The sequence below is a fragment of the Phyllostomus hastatus genome, unplaced genomic scaffold (assembly GCF_019186645.2).
Source record: "Phyllostomus hastatus isolate PE091 unplaced genomic scaffold, TTU_PhHast_1.1 phas_scaffold_1066, whole genome shotgun sequence".
Classification (NCBI taxonomy): Eukaryota; Metazoa; Chordata; class Mammalia; order Chiroptera; family Phyllostomidae; genus Phyllostomus; species Phyllostomus hastatus.
The window spans coordinates 30,447,979-30,464,197 of record NW_025334004.1 but is presented as its reverse complement, the minus strand read 5'-3'; the positions used below and the strand labels follow the sequence as shown (position 1 = coordinate 30,464,197).

At 59.2% G+C, this 16,219-nt stretch overlaps 2 protein-coding genes across 3 annotated transcripts in view; one reads left to right on the top strand and one right to left on the bottom strand.

The window, feature by feature from the left end:
- LOC123828933 (phospholysine phosphohistidine inorganic pyrophosphate phosphatase) overlaps nucleotides 1–1,355 on the bottom strand; it is a 69,842-nt gene extending 68,487 nt beyond the window's left edge. Inside the window, exon 1 of one of the 2 annotated variants that reach the window (XM_045854410.1) lies at nucleotides 1,143–1,355. In XM_045854410.1, coding sequence (XP_045710366.1) covers nucleotides 1,143–1,267 — 125 coding nt within the window. In that variant the 5' untranslated portion in view covers nucleotides 1,268–1,355. The remainder of the gene's footprint in view (nucleotides 1–1,142) is intronic. The other variant, XM_045854409.1, reaches the window with a different exon arrangement.
- Nucleotides 1,356–11,693: 10,338 nt separating this feature from the next.
- On the top strand, nucleotides 11,694–14,253 carry NKX1-2 (NK1 homeobox 2). Its single transcript, XM_045854414.1, has 2 exons — nucleotides 11,694–11,907; nucleotides 13,526–14,253. Exons 1-2 carry the CDS (start codon nucleotides 11,694–11,696, stop codon nucleotides 14,251–14,253), a joined length of 942 nt encoding a protein of 313 aa, XP_045710370.1.
- The last annotated feature ends 1,966 nt before the right edge of the window (nucleotides 14,254–16,219 follow it).

Here is a 16,219-nt window from a genome sequence, read left to right as displayed (position 1 = left end):
CGGGGCCTTGTCTGCCTCAGTCACAGCCCTGCAGCTCTGGCCTCCTGTTCCTCCATCCTGGGCCTGGTCACCCCAAACACAGCCCAGCACACCTCTCCACTCTGCAGGTGCCCCCACCTGACGTTCTCGTCCGAGACAGAGCTGGTCTGAAGCCTTGGGGTAAACGGGGGCTCATGCAGAGGCTGGGGAGGCACTTAAACCTGGACTTCAGGACCGGCGCCCCCGGGGCCACAGGGAAGGCCCCCAGGTCCAGGGTGCTGTCCCGCCGGCCACGTCTCCCTTTTTGGAGTCCCTGGCCTCTCAGACACCTCCCGTGTGGCTGTGCAGGGCAGCCTGGCTGCCGTGCAGGAAGTGAGGGGGGGCTCTCTGAGGAGTGGGGGGCTCTCTGAGGAGTGAGAACCTGACTGAACGGCCATCTACAAGCAGGTAAACTGAGTCCCAACGAGGTCAGGCCACCCAGCAAAGGTCGCCCAGCTAGTGACTGCAGAAGGCCAAGCCCTGTGCAGCTGGCCCTTCCATCTGCCCATTGATGTCACCGCAGCACTGGCCTGCGATGCCGCGGGCAATGACAAAGGGGCCAGCGTGGTCCTGGCACGTCCTCCGCTCACAAGACTTGGTGGGCAAGACGCTGTCCGGCGCCCACCGTCTGAACAGACTGAGTCAAACACAGTCCAATCGAATTCCAACGCCAGCCACATGCAATTTCAAGTTTTCTGGTACCCGCATTGACAAAAGTGAAAAGAAACAGATGGGATGAATTTATTTTATTTAACCTAATATGTTCAAATGGTTATCTGTCAACATGTAGTCCGTACCAAACAGAAACCCAGGGTGGATTTTACAGCGACCAGCACACCTCAGTTCAGAATAGCCACACTCCGAGCGCTCAGCGGCCACAAGCAGCCGGCGGCTGCCCTGTCGGACCTTAGCTCTAACAGCCAGGGGCCCCGTGCGCGCGCAGGGACCGCCTCGGGGTCTGGTCCTCTCGGGTTCTCGGGTCTCCGGGGCGGGACCAAAGCAGCAGCCCCGCCCAGGCCACGCCCTCCGGCTCCGCCCCCCCCGGCAGTGATCGGAAGGGGCGGGAGGGACCTCCCGGAGTGTGCGGCCCGGCGCCCCCACCGCGGCCAGCGGGGCCCACTCACCTCGCCACCGCCTCCACGGAGCCGGCGATCACCTTGCCGCCGCCCTCGCCGCTGTCGTACAGAACGCCCGAGATGTCGAGCAGCACCCCGCGGACGCCAGCCAGCCGCTCGCCCCACGCAGCCATTGCGCCCCGCCGTGCACCTCGGGTTCAGAGTCCCAGCCCGAGGTTGGAGACTGCGGCTGCGCTCGCAGCGCAGGGACGCCTGGGAAGTGTAGTGGGGTGGGGTGGAGCCGTCGGGGAAGGGGCGGGCGCTGTGGTCGGACTTCGGGGTCACATGCCCCCCCATGGCTGTCCTCTCCGCAGATCAGGGGACGCAAATCATGACAAACTGAAGCGAGGAGACACCTGTGGAAGTAGCAAAAATTAAGGAGAACAGGCAGTACTGGTGCTCCGGTGGGGTTCTCATCCTTGACAGAGTGACAGCCCTGAAAGCAAGGGACCGTGGACCGCACAGTCACGCACTTGGAAAGGGATGCAGAGGAAATGCATCAGCTAAAGGCGATGACTGCAGCGTGAACTAGAATGCCAACGCGAGCTGCAAGAAGAGCAAACGGTCAAAGACGGACATTGTTCAAGAAATTGTAACGTGGCTACTAAAAGAAATATTATGCCAACATAAAAGGAAAACCAGGTGCTGTGACCCATGTGGTTCAGTGGGTTGGATGTCTACGCCCAAAGCGAGAGTTGCTGGTTGGATTCCCGGTCAGGGCACACGCCTGGGCTGCGGGTTCCTCCCCAGTCCGGGCAAGTGTGAGAGGCAACTGATGGAGGCTTCTCTCCCACACTTTGATGTTTCCTCTCCCTCTCTCTCTCCCTCCCTTCCCCTCTCTCTAAAAATAAATAAATAAAATGTTTTTTTAAAAATGAAGACTGGGAAGCATGGCAAATGCTCATGCTGAGACATTATGTGAAAAAGCAGAATGCAAAACCGTGCGCAGACAACGAAATAAGGATGCATAGGAATAGGGCTGGGGAGAAAGCGGCGCTATTGCAATGTGTTAGGCCAGTGAGCTTTTGGGCGAATTTTTACATTCCGTTTAATGTTACATCATTTTTGCAATCAGTAAAAAGTGATAGAAAAGGGGAAGCGTATCCTTGACCGGCACCCGACCCTTGGAAGGATTGAAATGGAAACTCGTGGAGCACTGGCAGTCTTGCAGCTTGGCAATTGTAATCAGTCTGGCTCAAATGAAACCTTATACACATTCAAAATAAACAAATGAATTAAAACTTGAAAAAAAGTTTTGACTTCAGGCCTGACTTAGCTTTGAAGTTTTCTAAAGAAGAAAACCATATTAGATTGACCGCTTCATTTTCGGGTCTGGATGAAAAGATAAGGTGAAAAATCCATCAGAATATTCAAACTTAATGTAGCTCAGTGAATCGTGCTTATTATTTGGGTAAGCTCGTTCACTGGGCCAGCCGCTGGTTGTACCCGAGAGCTGTAGGGAGTAGCTCCTGCCCTTTGGGGATCTGCAGTCTGGTCGGGGAGGAAGAGAACAGTGTGCCTTACGCTCTTAGTTGCAGACAAGAGAAACCACTCCAGCTAGAAGGACATGTTTACAAAGGGCATGGGGAGCTTATAGATTTTCAGGGGGCTGGGGAATCAAGTTCAAGTGTTACACAACCAAGAGCCATGCAGCCATGAGAAATGCCCAGTGGCAGGGCTCCATTGGGACCACTACCCCAACATTTGGCTCGTAAGATGCCAGGGACGTACTGTCAGGCTGATGGTACAGCCCCCAACGGACCAAATCCACCCGCCAGCGTGCCCTTCGAGGATTCTTTCTGCACTTGTGGCCACCACCTCGCTGCTTTCACCACTTCTGGCCTGGTGGAACCTAGTTCAGCCTGCAAGGGAGCCTGGGAAATGCAGTGTTAGCGTTCCAGGTGCTCGGGTGCAGGAGCTGAGTGAACCAGTCTGGAGAGCCTGCAGGAACGCCGTGGTCTGTGCACATGCGCTGAACTTCCACCGTGTGGGCTCAGTGGGCTCTGGGGCACAGGAAGGCCCAAGGGTTGACCGTCGCCTCTGAGTCAAGAGTGGACAGAGAAGAAGGCATGCACCTTCAGGGTGACCGACCAAGTGTGTGCCCAGCACTGGTGGGTGACCCAGTCACAGCCAAGGGGATGGGCTCTGTGGGCCACAGAGCGCAGCAGTGATTTCGGAGCAGAGGAGCGGCCTGACATGGACCCTGAAGAATGGCCGGGCCTTCGCTCCCTGCTGAGCAGGAGGGAGAGGAGGCCGGGCACTTGGGCCGGTGCTGGTGAGCCTGTGCGCAGCTCCCCCTCTTCCGCAAGCGCTGTGCATGACATCGAGCGAATCACGTTCTGTATCTAGGACCGCGGTTGACAGAATGGCCTCTTGAAGAGGTCCAGGTCCTCACCCCCGGAACCTGTGTATGTGTTACCACCCATGGCAAAAGGGACTTTGCAGATGTCATTAAGCTGAGGATCTTGAGGTGGAGAGATGAGCATGGTGGCCCAGCATGGGTGACCCATTACAAACACAGGTCGTCCCACCAGTGCAGGGCGTTTTCCCTAAGGATGTGGGATCCACTACGAACCCGTAGCCATATCTGAACATTTCTGGATCCCATCCTTCTCCTCAGCCGAGCCTCCACCGCCTTGGAAGGTGAGGGTTCCCAGTCCACCTGAATCAGACTGTGTGGAGCTTCGGGTTTACGCTGTTGGCCCTCCAGCTACTCCTTTCGGCTCTTCAACCTGCTCATCGCCAGTGTGCGAAGGGACACAAAGACAGCGCTGTGTGTGCCCTCACTTGGGGGCCATTGAGGACCGGTCTGTATCCCTGCAGTGCGACAAAGGCCGTGCCAGCCAGGGTTCCTTGGCCCTGGCTAATGGAAGTGCAGGACGGGGCTCTGGGGGAGCCGGGAAGGCTATCGGGAAATTTACAGAATCAGAGAGAATGTGGAACCACCGCTCTGGGGGTGGATAACGGCAGATGAGTGATTTCAGGCCTGGCTGCCAGGATCAAGAAGCCCCCACCTGTGTCACTCTGCTCCAAATTCCCAGGGGAGAGAGCCTGCTGGGTCCTGTAGGAGCCCACTCCCACCCTGTGGCCGTGGGGTCGGTGGCGGGGGGGGGGGGGGTTGATCGGCAAGCCCACCAGTATGGGAGATCTGAGCAAAGTCAAACCGCCTGGACCAGAAACGGGGGCGAGGACACTCACTGATCAGGCCAAAGCCAGAGGCATCCGTGCACTGAGGCTGGTGGGGGCCTGGGGCCCCCCCAGGGGTGTGGGCAGGAGCACCCAGAGCAGCCTGGGCAAGAGGAAGGCCTCGCAGAGGAGCACTTGGAAAGAGGTAGGGGATCTGGAGAGGAAGGGGGTCCCAGGTGGGCAGGGGTCAGAGGGAGCATGCTGGAGCGACACACCACAGGTGTGACAGCGAGTTCTAGCTTCCAGGATCAGAACCCCTCTGGGGGCACGTGAATATGACCTTTAGGGGTCAACTGGACTGGGCCCTGGGGTGCCCAGATATTTGGTCACACGTCATTCTGGGTGTTTGGGGTGAGATTAACATTTCAATCGGCAGACTGAGCACAGCAGGTCACCCTCCCTCCTGTGGGCGGCCCCCTCCAACCCACTGGAAGCCTGAAGAGGACAAAAAGCTGCCCTGCCTCTAAGTGAGGGAGCGTTCTTCCTACCTGAAGTCCCGGACCTGCGACAACAACGGCTTCCATCCAGCCCGCAGACCCGAACTGAAACGCAGGCTCTTCCTGGGTCTTGAGCTGCCAGCTCTCACACGGGACGGCACCGTCGGCTCTCCTGGGTCTCCGGCTTGCCGCCTCACCCCGCGGAGCTCGGGGCTTGCCCGCCTTCATGATGGCGTGCGTGAGCCAGCTCCTTATTTTTAAAAACCCTCTTTACTTATACCTCTGTTTATACCCCTACCTCTCCCTCCACATCTAGCTCTCCCCCTCCCCCTCCCTCTCACCCTCCCTCTATCTCGGTGACTGTCCCCACACAGCCCATGGTTCCATCTCCCCGCAGAGCCCTTACAAATCAGGGCTCACATCGGAGTGAGGAGGAGGGCTTGTGGGGGTGCGGAGGGGCGCCCAGGGGACCCAGGGGAAGCACCACAGCCGGCCTCAGGAAGAACGGGCCTCGGTCAGTGCCTGCTGCCCGTGGGCCCGCCCGCCCCTCACGGCTTCTCCGCTCTGCGCGGCGTGGCTCTCCCGTTCGCCCAGCTCGCGCTGAGTCTCTGCTTCCTCGTGATTTCGGTGCTCGGGCGGCCCCTCAGCAGTCACAGTGTCTTCGTTTACGTCGCTCCTGGAGCTCCAGCCCCCACCCCTGGCAGGGAACGTGCCGCTGGGTTTTGATGGGGTCCCTGGGATAGGGATGGGACTGGTCCAGCTCACCTGGTTGAGCTGACAGCGTCAGGTGGCCCAGCAGCAGGCCAGCGCACAGCCCACGGCCCACGGCCCGCTCAGCAGGATCTGGGAGCGGGGGGAGAGCCTCCGGGACGGCGGCATTCGCGGGCGGGACCCACAGACGTCTCGCACGACCACAGGTCGCCCAGGAAACAGGCTGCACAGGCAGTGGGTTACAGCGTGAAGAACCTTCCGTTCCACGCTGAGGCATCTAGTCTTCACCCCGTGGGCTGCCGTAGCCATGGAAACACCACGGACGGTGAGTCGGGAGAGGTCACCTGGCACGTGCACGGCTGAGGTGGCAGACCTGTGGCCCGCAGATGTGTTCCTGATGCCCTGCTTTTCAACGTCTGAATGGGTTGCCAGCATCTAACACTTCGGAGATGTCACCTAGTTGTCTCTTTGGGCCAGTGTGGAGATCCGGCAGCGCCCGCCGACCAGCCTTCCGACGAGGCCGCCATCCACCGCTGGAGTGGCGGCACCCGCTGGACGGGGAGCGCCCACCTCCAGCCTGCCAGGCTCGGCTGGCTTTGCTCATGCCGGCCGGGGCCCGGCCCCCTGAGGGCCACAGTTTGCACACCGGGGACGGCGACAAGCCTGTAGAGGTGGCCTGGCGGGCGCCTAGGAGACAAGGGGAAAGAGGATGAACACACGAGATGTGAGCACTGATTGGGGGAACAGGGCGCTTGGACACCCTCCTTCCGGGAGACCACCCAAGAGACGGAGCCCACTGGCCCCCATGTGAGCAGGAAGCAGGGGCGTCACGTGCTTGCAGAGCCCCCGCCTGCCCCCTGGTCCCCAGGCTGCACACGCCGCTGTCCCGTGCGGCAGTGACACGGCTGACATCGCCCGCAGTCCCTGCTCCTCTGGCCCTGTCCTTCACCAGTCCGCTCCTCGTTCGTCCTCAGCCTGTCACCAGGCCTTTTCCCCCATTCTTTTCCTTCCAATTACATCACTCTCCTTTGCCAGGGGCCCAGAGCGATGTGGCTGGTCTGACCGTTCTCTGCTCTTGGGCTCCTCCTGGGAATATCTGACAACATTAAAAAACACTGAATGCAGGAGCATGGATGCAGGGTGCAAACTCGACTCTGAGGCCTGCAGCACGGTATCCTCCCCGGCTGTGCCCGGGCTCAGTATGTTCCCGGAGGTCCTCGCACACACCCCAGCCACACAGGCAGCTTTGAAGGAGAGCCATTCCACAGGAGCAGGATTCCCCCCCGGGCAGGAATGTGATTTCCCGTACTGAACGTTCCGGTCCCCGGGCTGGCTCCAATCTCGGTCTCACCGCCACTTCCTGGCTGTAGGGGCTGGGGCCACCGACCTAAGCTCCGTTTTCTCAACTGCACGTTGGGAATAGTAACAGCACCTGTTTGTGGGTGTCATGGAAAGGGTTAAAATGACCCCCAGGTGAGCAAAAAGTGTGGCCAACTGGTCCAGAGCGAGTGCCCAAGAAAGGACCGCTGTTATTGTTAACTGGGTCGCCACCGGGAGCACGTAACGTGTCTTTTGCTCCCCAGTGCGACCCCTCACTGCACCATCACCTTCTTTCACGCTTCCTGGGCATTCTCGAGACAAAGAGGTTGGTTTTCTTTAAAAGCTGTTAATTTCCAAGAAGAAATGCTAATTTCTTTTTTGTTTAATATCATCACTAACTCACAGAGCAATCTTGTAAAGTGGGTATTTTTTAAAAGACTTTATTTATTTACTTTTAGAGAGGGAGAAAGAGAGAGAAACATCCATGTGTGGTTGCTGGGGGCCGTGGCCTGCAACCCAGGCATGTGCCCAGACTGGGAATCGAACGTGCGATGCTTTGGTTCGCAGCCCGCGCTCAATCCACTGAGCTACGCCAACAAGGGTCCAGAAATGCTAATTTCTTAAAAGCCAAATAGGTTGACTAGACATTGTCTCTCGGGTCACAGTCTGGGGGTGGGTGGAAAGGCTGAGCTTTCGCCCTAGACTCCAAGGTGGGGACCGTGAAAGGAACACTTTCTGTGCTTGGCAGCCAGAGCCCCAAGATCTGGGGGGAAACGGAAAAGGCCGGCCTTGAATGGTAAACGAACTCTCCAGCAACCAGGGGTGGAGAGTCAAGCAAACAAACATTTACCAAGAGAGTCTGCTGTTATCGGTAGTTTCCTTTCAAAAGCCAGAGCTGCCCCCTCGGGCCCCGGAGACCACCTGCGTTGGAGAGGCCCAACTTGGGGACAGCCGGCAGAGGTGACGAGTAACAGGGTTGCCCACACGACTGTTCCCCACTGTCCACTGCCCCTTTGTCGCCGCCCTGTGCCTTATGAAGCTGTCTCTTGGCCCGCGTGTCCTGCCCTGTGGGCTGGCCCAAACAGCAGGAGCTCACCTAGAGAATTTCAGTTGTATTTCATTTCAGGAACATGAGATTGTATCTAAGTTGCTTTAATGGGGCTCATAATATTGCTCTCCCTCCGCATCAACGGCAAATTCTTTCCATTGTTAACAGCGGTCTGGGGCTGGGCAGCAGCTCCTCCAGGCCCTGCTGGAATCACAGGCCACTTTGTTTGTGAAATAGCTCGGCAAGGGGGGCACCATTGATTTGCATCAGTGCCTCCGGAACAGCCCTTGCCTTCTCCTTACAGATACTATCTAAACTGTGAAATTCATTAAATAGCCCCAGAAATGGATCAGGTTATTTAACACAACATCCCTAATGGTGCAATATCTCAGCTGTCTGCCCTGATAGTGAACATTGTCTCGGACGGCGTTATCAGCTCAGCACACCCGCTATGAATATTGATCCCGAGCTTGTTACAGCCTTCACTCGCCATCAGGACAGGTCAGGGTTGGAGCCCACCTTGCATCAAGGCAATTTAAAGACAGCACTCGGGCGGAATTTTAATGGCCACGCTGGAAAAACAGGTCAGCTCCATGCACAGAGGGAAAGCAGCTCACCGGATATGGATACATTTATCATACAAAATACCTGGGGTGTAAACACACGTGTGAGGATGTCAGCAAGTCAGCACATCACCAAATTGTGCCTCTCCCTGCCGCCTGGTCATTCACACGGCCGGTGGCCAGAGAAACCACTCCCCAGAGCCCCCCTCCCCTCGCCAAACTGGAGAACCCGGGGCTGTTCTTCGGGTGGGGTGGGCGGTTCCCTTGAGGTTGGGTGAGTACGGGGGGAGAATTTTTCTTTCCCTGCAGTGTTGGTGTTTCTTCTGTGTCCCCTGTCCCCAGAAGCCAGGCACGGAGTGTGAACACACACATCAGAAACACAGAAATGATAAAGTACAGGAAAAACTTCACAGCCCCGGCTGGTGTGGCTCAGCAAAATCGAGCACCGGGCTGAGAACTGAAAGGTCGCCGGCTCGATTCCCGGTCAGGGCGCATGCCTGGGTTGTGGGCCGGGTCCCTGGTTGGGTCGTGTGAAAGGCAACCGCCCACGGATGTTTCTCTCCCTCTCTTTCTCCTTCTCTTCCTCTCTCTCTGAAAATGAATAAAGTCTTAAAAGAAACAAATGATTGAAACAATGTAAATATTTAAAAAAAAGATACAAAGTCTTAAAGCACATGGCCTTGATGTGTTCTTGACTTCCCAACCAGTTGCTTCTCCTTTCTCAGCTCCGTTTCCGTATCTGACACCTGTGGGCCTCAAAAGAAAATGACTCGCATCCAAGGAAAGAGAATTCCTATCATTTAAACAAAACACGCTGAGGCCATTTATAAAGTGAAATGCAGATGACCCGGGTTGGGGCCTTCTTCCCTGTCCCTTTGAGTGGGGGGCCCGCGGTGGGGGGCGGGGGTCCTCGGGAATGCCAGCCCAGCTCCCCGTGAGAATGGCCTCCATGTCTCCTCAGGCGAACAGATGAGAGAGGGACCATGGGAAGCCAAGACCGTCCATTCCGGAGCTACCTTAAAGAGATCTACGTCCAGCTACCCTGAAGAACCTACATTTGAAAAAATACACCTGGCTGGCGTAGCTCCGTGGATTGAGCGCGGGCTGTGAACCAAAGTGTCGCAGGTTCGATTCCCAGTCAGGGCACATGCCTGGGTTGCAGGCCCTGGCCCCCAGCAACCACACATTGATGTTTCTCTCTCTCTCTCTCTCTCTCTCTCTCTATCTCCCTCCCTTCTCTCTCTAAAAATAAATAAATAAAATCTTTGGAAAAAATACAAACGTGGGGGTTAAAAACTAAAAGGGGGCTGGGCTCAGGACGGGCATGGAGGGAGAAAGGAGAGGAAGGCCGAGGCAGGCAGATCCAGCCAGAGCTGGCTGTGAAGAGCAGTCGGAACAGGACACAGAGCGGCCCTCGCCGTTGGCAGGCAGGTCCGCGGTCCGCCCCCCAGGCCCTCAGTGGTTCCACCGTTAGAGTCGGGGCTGCCTTTGCTTTGGTGTTCACAGGCGGGCGTCCCCTCTGGTGGGAGGTGGTGGTCCAGCGGGCTGGGGCAGGGTGCTTCCTTTCCTGATTTCCCTTTAAAGCACAATCCATCTTCGCTTCAGGGCGGGGCTGGCTTGAAGTTCGGGAGGGCTTTCAAGTCCCCGGGGAACCCAGTGGCGGCCGCGGGGAGGAGCCGGGAGGTTTGAATGAGAAAAGCTACAAGGGGCCGGCCTGGTGCGCCCGCTCCTCAGGAACAGATGGGCTCCTCAGCCCCAGCCCTTTGATGAGGCTTCTCCTCCCCTTCTTCCTCTACCTGCCTGCACAATACGAATGGCCGAGCCATTGTCCGAAAGCCCCATGGGGCGGGGCGGGGGGGGGCGGTAGGACAGAAGCGGCAGAGGTGCTTCTGGGCAGGGTGGTTAGGGGAGGCCTCAGATGAGTGGGCCCGCGCCTGGTGCTCACAGTCCGTCCCCGAGTGAGTGACGCGGGAGAAGGGGATGTTCAGACAAGGGCGGCCGCGGCCCGCCTCCTCGGGGACTGGTGCTCACTGGGCCCCAGGACTCGGCCGGGCGACCGGGGCCTTTCCGGTCCTCTCGGTGTCCTGACCTCACACTCAAACCAGGAGAACATCTTTTAACCTTCTTCTTCCTGGGCCTGGGAGGGATGGAGGTCGAAGGTACGGCCTCATTCCCAGATACCCAATTTCCGCTGCAAACGACTAAATCTGTGACGGTGAAGAAGGCTGAAGGACACCTAGGGTTGTGCTCGGTGAGTGAGCCACCAAGGTAGCCACCCTCACCTGGCTCACCTGGCTCTGAGCCCGAAACCCGCCAAAGTCTGCAAAGCAGCGGCCCACCTGGGGGTGGGGGCGCGCTAGGACGTCTCTCCAAAGCCCCGGCCGGGGGGTGGAGGGGAAAGCCTTGGCACAGCCAGGAATTTTCTTCCTCCACTTCCGGGACAGCAGGATGTACTGAAAAGGGTACTGGTCCAGGAGACGAAGTCCTGAGTTCGAATCCAGACTCTGTCACCAACCAGCAGGGACTCCGGACAACTCACTACTCACCTTTGAAACTTAATTTCCTCATCTTTACAACGGGAATAACAGCCTTGCGAGGCCACGCCCACCTCACAGGGATGCTCTGCGAATCCCCACAACACAGTGGGATCACGAAAGCCCGAGCGCTTTGTCAACTGTGAGGACACTAGGGCCTAAACCCGAGGAGGAGGCCGGGTCCGAGGCCGTCACTGTCCGTGATTCGCTGGCGGGTCAGGAGATGTGCTGAGCGTCGCCCGGAGGTAACCAGTCCTGGCCTCAACCGCATCCCCAGTGCACAGGCGGGTGCACTGGGGGAAAGGGCGCCAGCTCCGTGGTGTGCATCGGTGTGGGGTCCCGGGGAGGAAAACGTCCGGCCCTCCCTCCCTGGCTCGTTTACACCGGTAATCCCCGCGGATTGGGCGGAGGCGCGCGGAGCCGGCGGCGCTCTCCGAGCGGGCGCGCGCACCGGGCGCACCGAGGCGCCCCTTGCCAAGGCTAGCCGCCGGGTGCCGCGCGGGGCAGTCTAGGGGTTGCTGCGAGCGCGCCCTGCACGTGGCGGGGGGCCTGGGCCGCGCGAGTGCCAATCCGCGCGCAGCCCCCCCGCTGCTCTCTCCCCGCTCCGCCTTCCCGCCCCCCCTCCCCAGCTTCACTTGGCCGCCCCGACCCTCCTATCATCGACTGGAGAGCCACCGCCGAGCTGCAGACGAAGGCAAGCTTGAGCGCGGCCATCCGGGACCCCGCGCCGCCGGCCTCCGGCCCGCGGGCGGGCGGCGGGCATGCTGGCATGGCAGGACGGCGGGGCCAAGGCGGCCCCCGCCCACCACAAGATCTCCTTCTCCGTCCTGGACATCCTGGACCCACAGAAATTCACCCGCGCGGCGCTCCCGGCCCTGCGCCCTGCTCCTCGGGAAGCCAAGAAAAGTTTGGCAGAGGCCGAAGCGGGGAAGGACGCCAGCTCGGGGGACCGGGCCCGCCAACCGGAGACCCCTGGTAGGGATCCGAGGAGCTCCGGGAAGCCCCGGCTCCAGCTGGCGCGACGGAAAGGTGTCCGTGCGTGGTGGGGTGGGGTGCTGGCGGGGGGAGGGGGCAGCCGGTGAGCGGGGAGCGGCATGTAGCGGCATCTTCTCCAAAGGGAGAAGGCGCGCAGGACAAGGTGTAGTAGCCCCTGTCTTGGAACTGGGTGGGGGAGGCAGAAGAGAGGCCCCCAGGATCCCAGGTGAGGGGTTTGCCACCAAAGCCGCATCCCTGCCCACCTGCCGAGCGAGTAAGCATCACACCTGAGATTTGCTGGCAGTGGAAACGGACGCCCAGCGCCCGCCTTCCCCAGGCTCGCTCCCGTATGGGGCATTCACTGCTCCTGCTGTGTGCCCGGACCTGGGCGAGAGATTGGGACAAAAGTCGGAAAAACTTCAGGACTTGGGAGACTGTGTCATTAACATCGCCCCCATTTTATGGACGGGAGTGCTGAGGCCTCATCGGGCACCGAGGTCTCAGGGAGCACCCAGGGCAGGGTTACCATGGAGTGCGCACTCGCCGCGATCCCGAATCACCTGCAGAGACTCCGCGGGCCCGCGCGCTCACGGGGTGGGGGGCGGGGAATGGATGGTGGGAGGCTTTTGGTTCTTCCTCCTTGGAACCCTTTGGACTTACTCCCGACTCTGGTGGACACCTGGTGAGGGGTCCGGGCAAGCTGGTGTCTAGGAGGAAAGGCAAAAGGCACCAGGGCCGTGCTGGGTGGGGAGTGGGCACCAGGCTCCCTGGAGGGGCGCCAAGGGCCAGGGAAGCTGGCTCGGGAGGGGCGGGACGCCGCGCATCCTCCCGCTTCCCCTCCCCGAGTTCGGCGGTGATTGTCTGGGGCTCCCGGCGCCTCTGGCGGCTGCGCTCCAGCCCGGGCGGTCAGCCTGGTAATTGTTAGTATCGCCTCTCCGAGGGGCCGCGCTCCCCTTCCCCGTCCCATGATCGATATTCTATTACTGGCGCCTGCATATCTCCTGCCCACAGCTTGCAGGTACGGACTTCAAACCCCCTTTCCCTGTCTGATCCTAATATTGTTCGATTAAAACTTACCTTTAATAGATGACATCTATCGATCCAGCCCCGCACAAATCTGAAACTCTATTAACACAGCAGGAGAGAGAAGATGGGAAAGGGGGGTTTCACTTTAAAGGGGGAGGGGGCCTAATAACTTCTTTCTTAATTGCTAAGAGTCCCAGGCCAAAACGGGCTCTCATGGCTGGGGAGACACAGCCCTAAACACACCTGACGTCCCGATGTCTTAATGTGCAAGGAGTCTGTCCCCCCCCCCCATGAGGTTGTCCAATAAGGTCACTATTTTTCCTTAATGCAGGGTGTCATTCATTCAAAATACACTTCTTGGGCGCCTACTGGGTGACAGATGAGTAAGAGGCAAGGGGGCACTGCACCCCCAAACTCCGACTCCGGGAAGGGCTTGTGGAGATGTATGGTCCTGGGTCGGGTTCGCTAAGACGCGCTGGGGGCTGCATTGGGAGAAGAGCTGCGTGCTCTGGGGAGGACCTGAAGGAGGTTTGGGGACCCGGGCCGGGCCGGGTGGTTCCGGGCTTCTGATCACCGGTCCCTTCTCCCCTAGATGCTGCGGGCCTAGGCGCGGGGGCGACGTCCCCTCTGGAGGGCTCCGAGGCAGAGGAGGCGGAGGAGGAGGAGGACACGGAGGATGCGGGAAGGGGGCCGCGGCCGGAGCGGGCTGCGCGCCTGCAGGCGGGCCCGCCGCTCTCCCCCGAGACCCGGGCGGCGGCATTGGCGGCGGGGGAGCGCGGCGCGGGCGGCCTGGCGGGCTCCCCGAGCTCGCCCGGCTCCCCGCGGCCCCGGCGCCGACGCGCGGAGCCCAGCTGCGCCAAGCCGAGGCGCGCGCGCACCGCTTTCACCTACGAGCAGCTGGTGGCCTTGGAGAACAAGTTCCGGGCCACGCGCTACCTCTCTGTGTGCGAGCGCCTGAACCTCGCGCTGTCGCTCAGCCTCACTGAAACGCAGGTCAAAATTTGGTTCCAGAACCGCAGGACCAAGTGGAAGAAGCAGAACCCCGGCGCAGACGGCACCGCGCAGGCGGGGGGCAGCGCGCCCCAGCCCGGGGCTCCCGGGGTGGCAGCGTCCAGCGGTGGCGGCGGCACCGGGGGCAGCCCCGGACCCCCAGGCCCCAGCACACTGCCCTTCCAGACTTTTCCCTCCTACTCCGCGGCCAACGTCCTCTTCCCGGCCGCCTCCTCCTTCCCGCTGACAGCCGTCGCCGCTGCCGGGGGCTCCTTTGCGCCCTTCCTTGGTCCCCCCTACCTGACCCCTTTCTACGCCCCTCACCTATGAAGCCGAGGGAGTGGCGTCGTCCTGAGGTTCCCCGCTCCACGGAGGGGCGCTGAGGCGCAGGGACCGACCCCTCCTGGCGCGCCCCTTCCAGCCAGCCGCGGGAGGCGCCGCCGGAGAGGGCGGGGCGGGGCTCCCAGCGGCGCGCCTGCCTGCGGCGCCGACGACGCCCCGAATCCGCGCAGTCCACATCTTTTCAAATGTCCTCAAATCTGCTCGCTTCACGACCTGGAAAGTCACCCTCGGTCGGGCTTCATTCGGCTCCGGGGCTCCTTTCGTGGTTCTGGGTGTCGGGCGTCGGGCCCACAACCCGCGGGGGCGCGGACGCCAGGGAGCAGAGGCGTCCAGCCCGCCAGCGGCTGGCACCTGGGACGGAAACCTCCGCGGTTCCAGTCCGCCCGGAGGGTAAGGAGCGTTCCCTCTTCGCAGCTGACTGTTCCCCTTTCCACGCTTTACCACTGGCCCAACCCCAGCGACCCCGCCCAAACACTGCACGCACAGAGCTGGCCGAGCTGGGTCCCGGAGCACACACGCTGCCGCGGTGAGATGGACTTTTAACGCATAAAGCCCAACGTGTTTAGAACCTCCTTTACTACTTGGACTTGAGCACCGTTCTTGTGCCAAACGGACCCTCTACAGGCTATCCCTGAGGCAATGGGGACGGGCCGTTTCTGGGAAGACCAGCAGTCGGTGCCTGGAGATCTGCATCGTTGCAGCCAGGCTTACCTGCTCAGGTGGACGCAGCTGGCGCGGCGCGGCCAAGTTCTCAGAGCAGCGTGGACAAAGCACAGCGGTGGCCCCAAGGACAGAAACACGGCGGGGGAGGGGCCCCCCGTGGCTCAGCTGGAGTCTGGAGGTCCGCCCCTGAGCCCGCCGATCGCCCCCCGCAGTTCTGAGGGGAGGAAAGGGACAAGACGGCCTATTTTGAGTTGCAGGACCTGACGCTCGGGAAACCGCAGTCCTGGCTGATGTATCTGTCCCAGCGTTTCCTCGGCGCCCGATGGGGAGCAGCTTTGGGGACGGGCTGGCTCCTCAAGCACATTCATGAATTGGTCTATGTTTTAAAAGCACACATTCGACACCTTTCGAGCTTCCTCTGAGATTCTGATGGGAAAGCAATTCTTGTTTCAAAGACACTCTCCATGATGACCTGGCGAACAGGCAGTAGGTCGTAAGGGGCTGTGCAAGAAATGCTTCTTGGATGTAAAAAACGACCGTGGAATCAGAAACGCACTCATAATGGGTTCAACATGCATTCTCACTACCGCTTTGATCATCTCCCCTAAAAATCATTTCCCCTGTAAAATTCTCTTGCCAGTTGTGTTGGGAATGTCTTTCCTCCAGTTCTCTGGGTAATGTGGTTTGTGGCCCGTCTCTCAGACACCCAGACCAGGCCCTGGATGTCTCATGCTCACCTTCATTTGATGGGGGCCCACGGATACCCACCTGGATGGCGTATTCCTTGCTACTTCTTGGTAGTCTATGCCATTGACAGTTAAATGTAATGATCGATGACTTCTTATACAGTAAAAGCACACTGTTTGGTATCATGAGCACGTGATACTATTGTCATCTGGAAATATCGACTTTTATGTTGATCCGGAATGATAGACAATACCCCCTTCTCTGATGTTAAATGAAGACTTCACTTACGGGACTCACAAGATTTGAAAATATGTATTATTTATTTACATATTCTTTACTAATGAGACTCTTCTTCTTCTTCTTGTGTTCCGAAGAAGAAAGGCGTTCCCAAACAAGGCACTGTACTTCCTACAACACAGCCGATGCCAGATGAGATTCTAAATGCGGTTACTCTGGCAGAGGTTACTATTTTATTCACTTTGCGTGTCGACACAAACTCCCTCAGTAACTATTGCCTGGGTTTCTCAAAAGTAACAGTCCACGTGTCCAGAGACAAGATCTGTAACAAAGAAGCTGCATTTCTGGAAGCAGTGGGAAACATTTC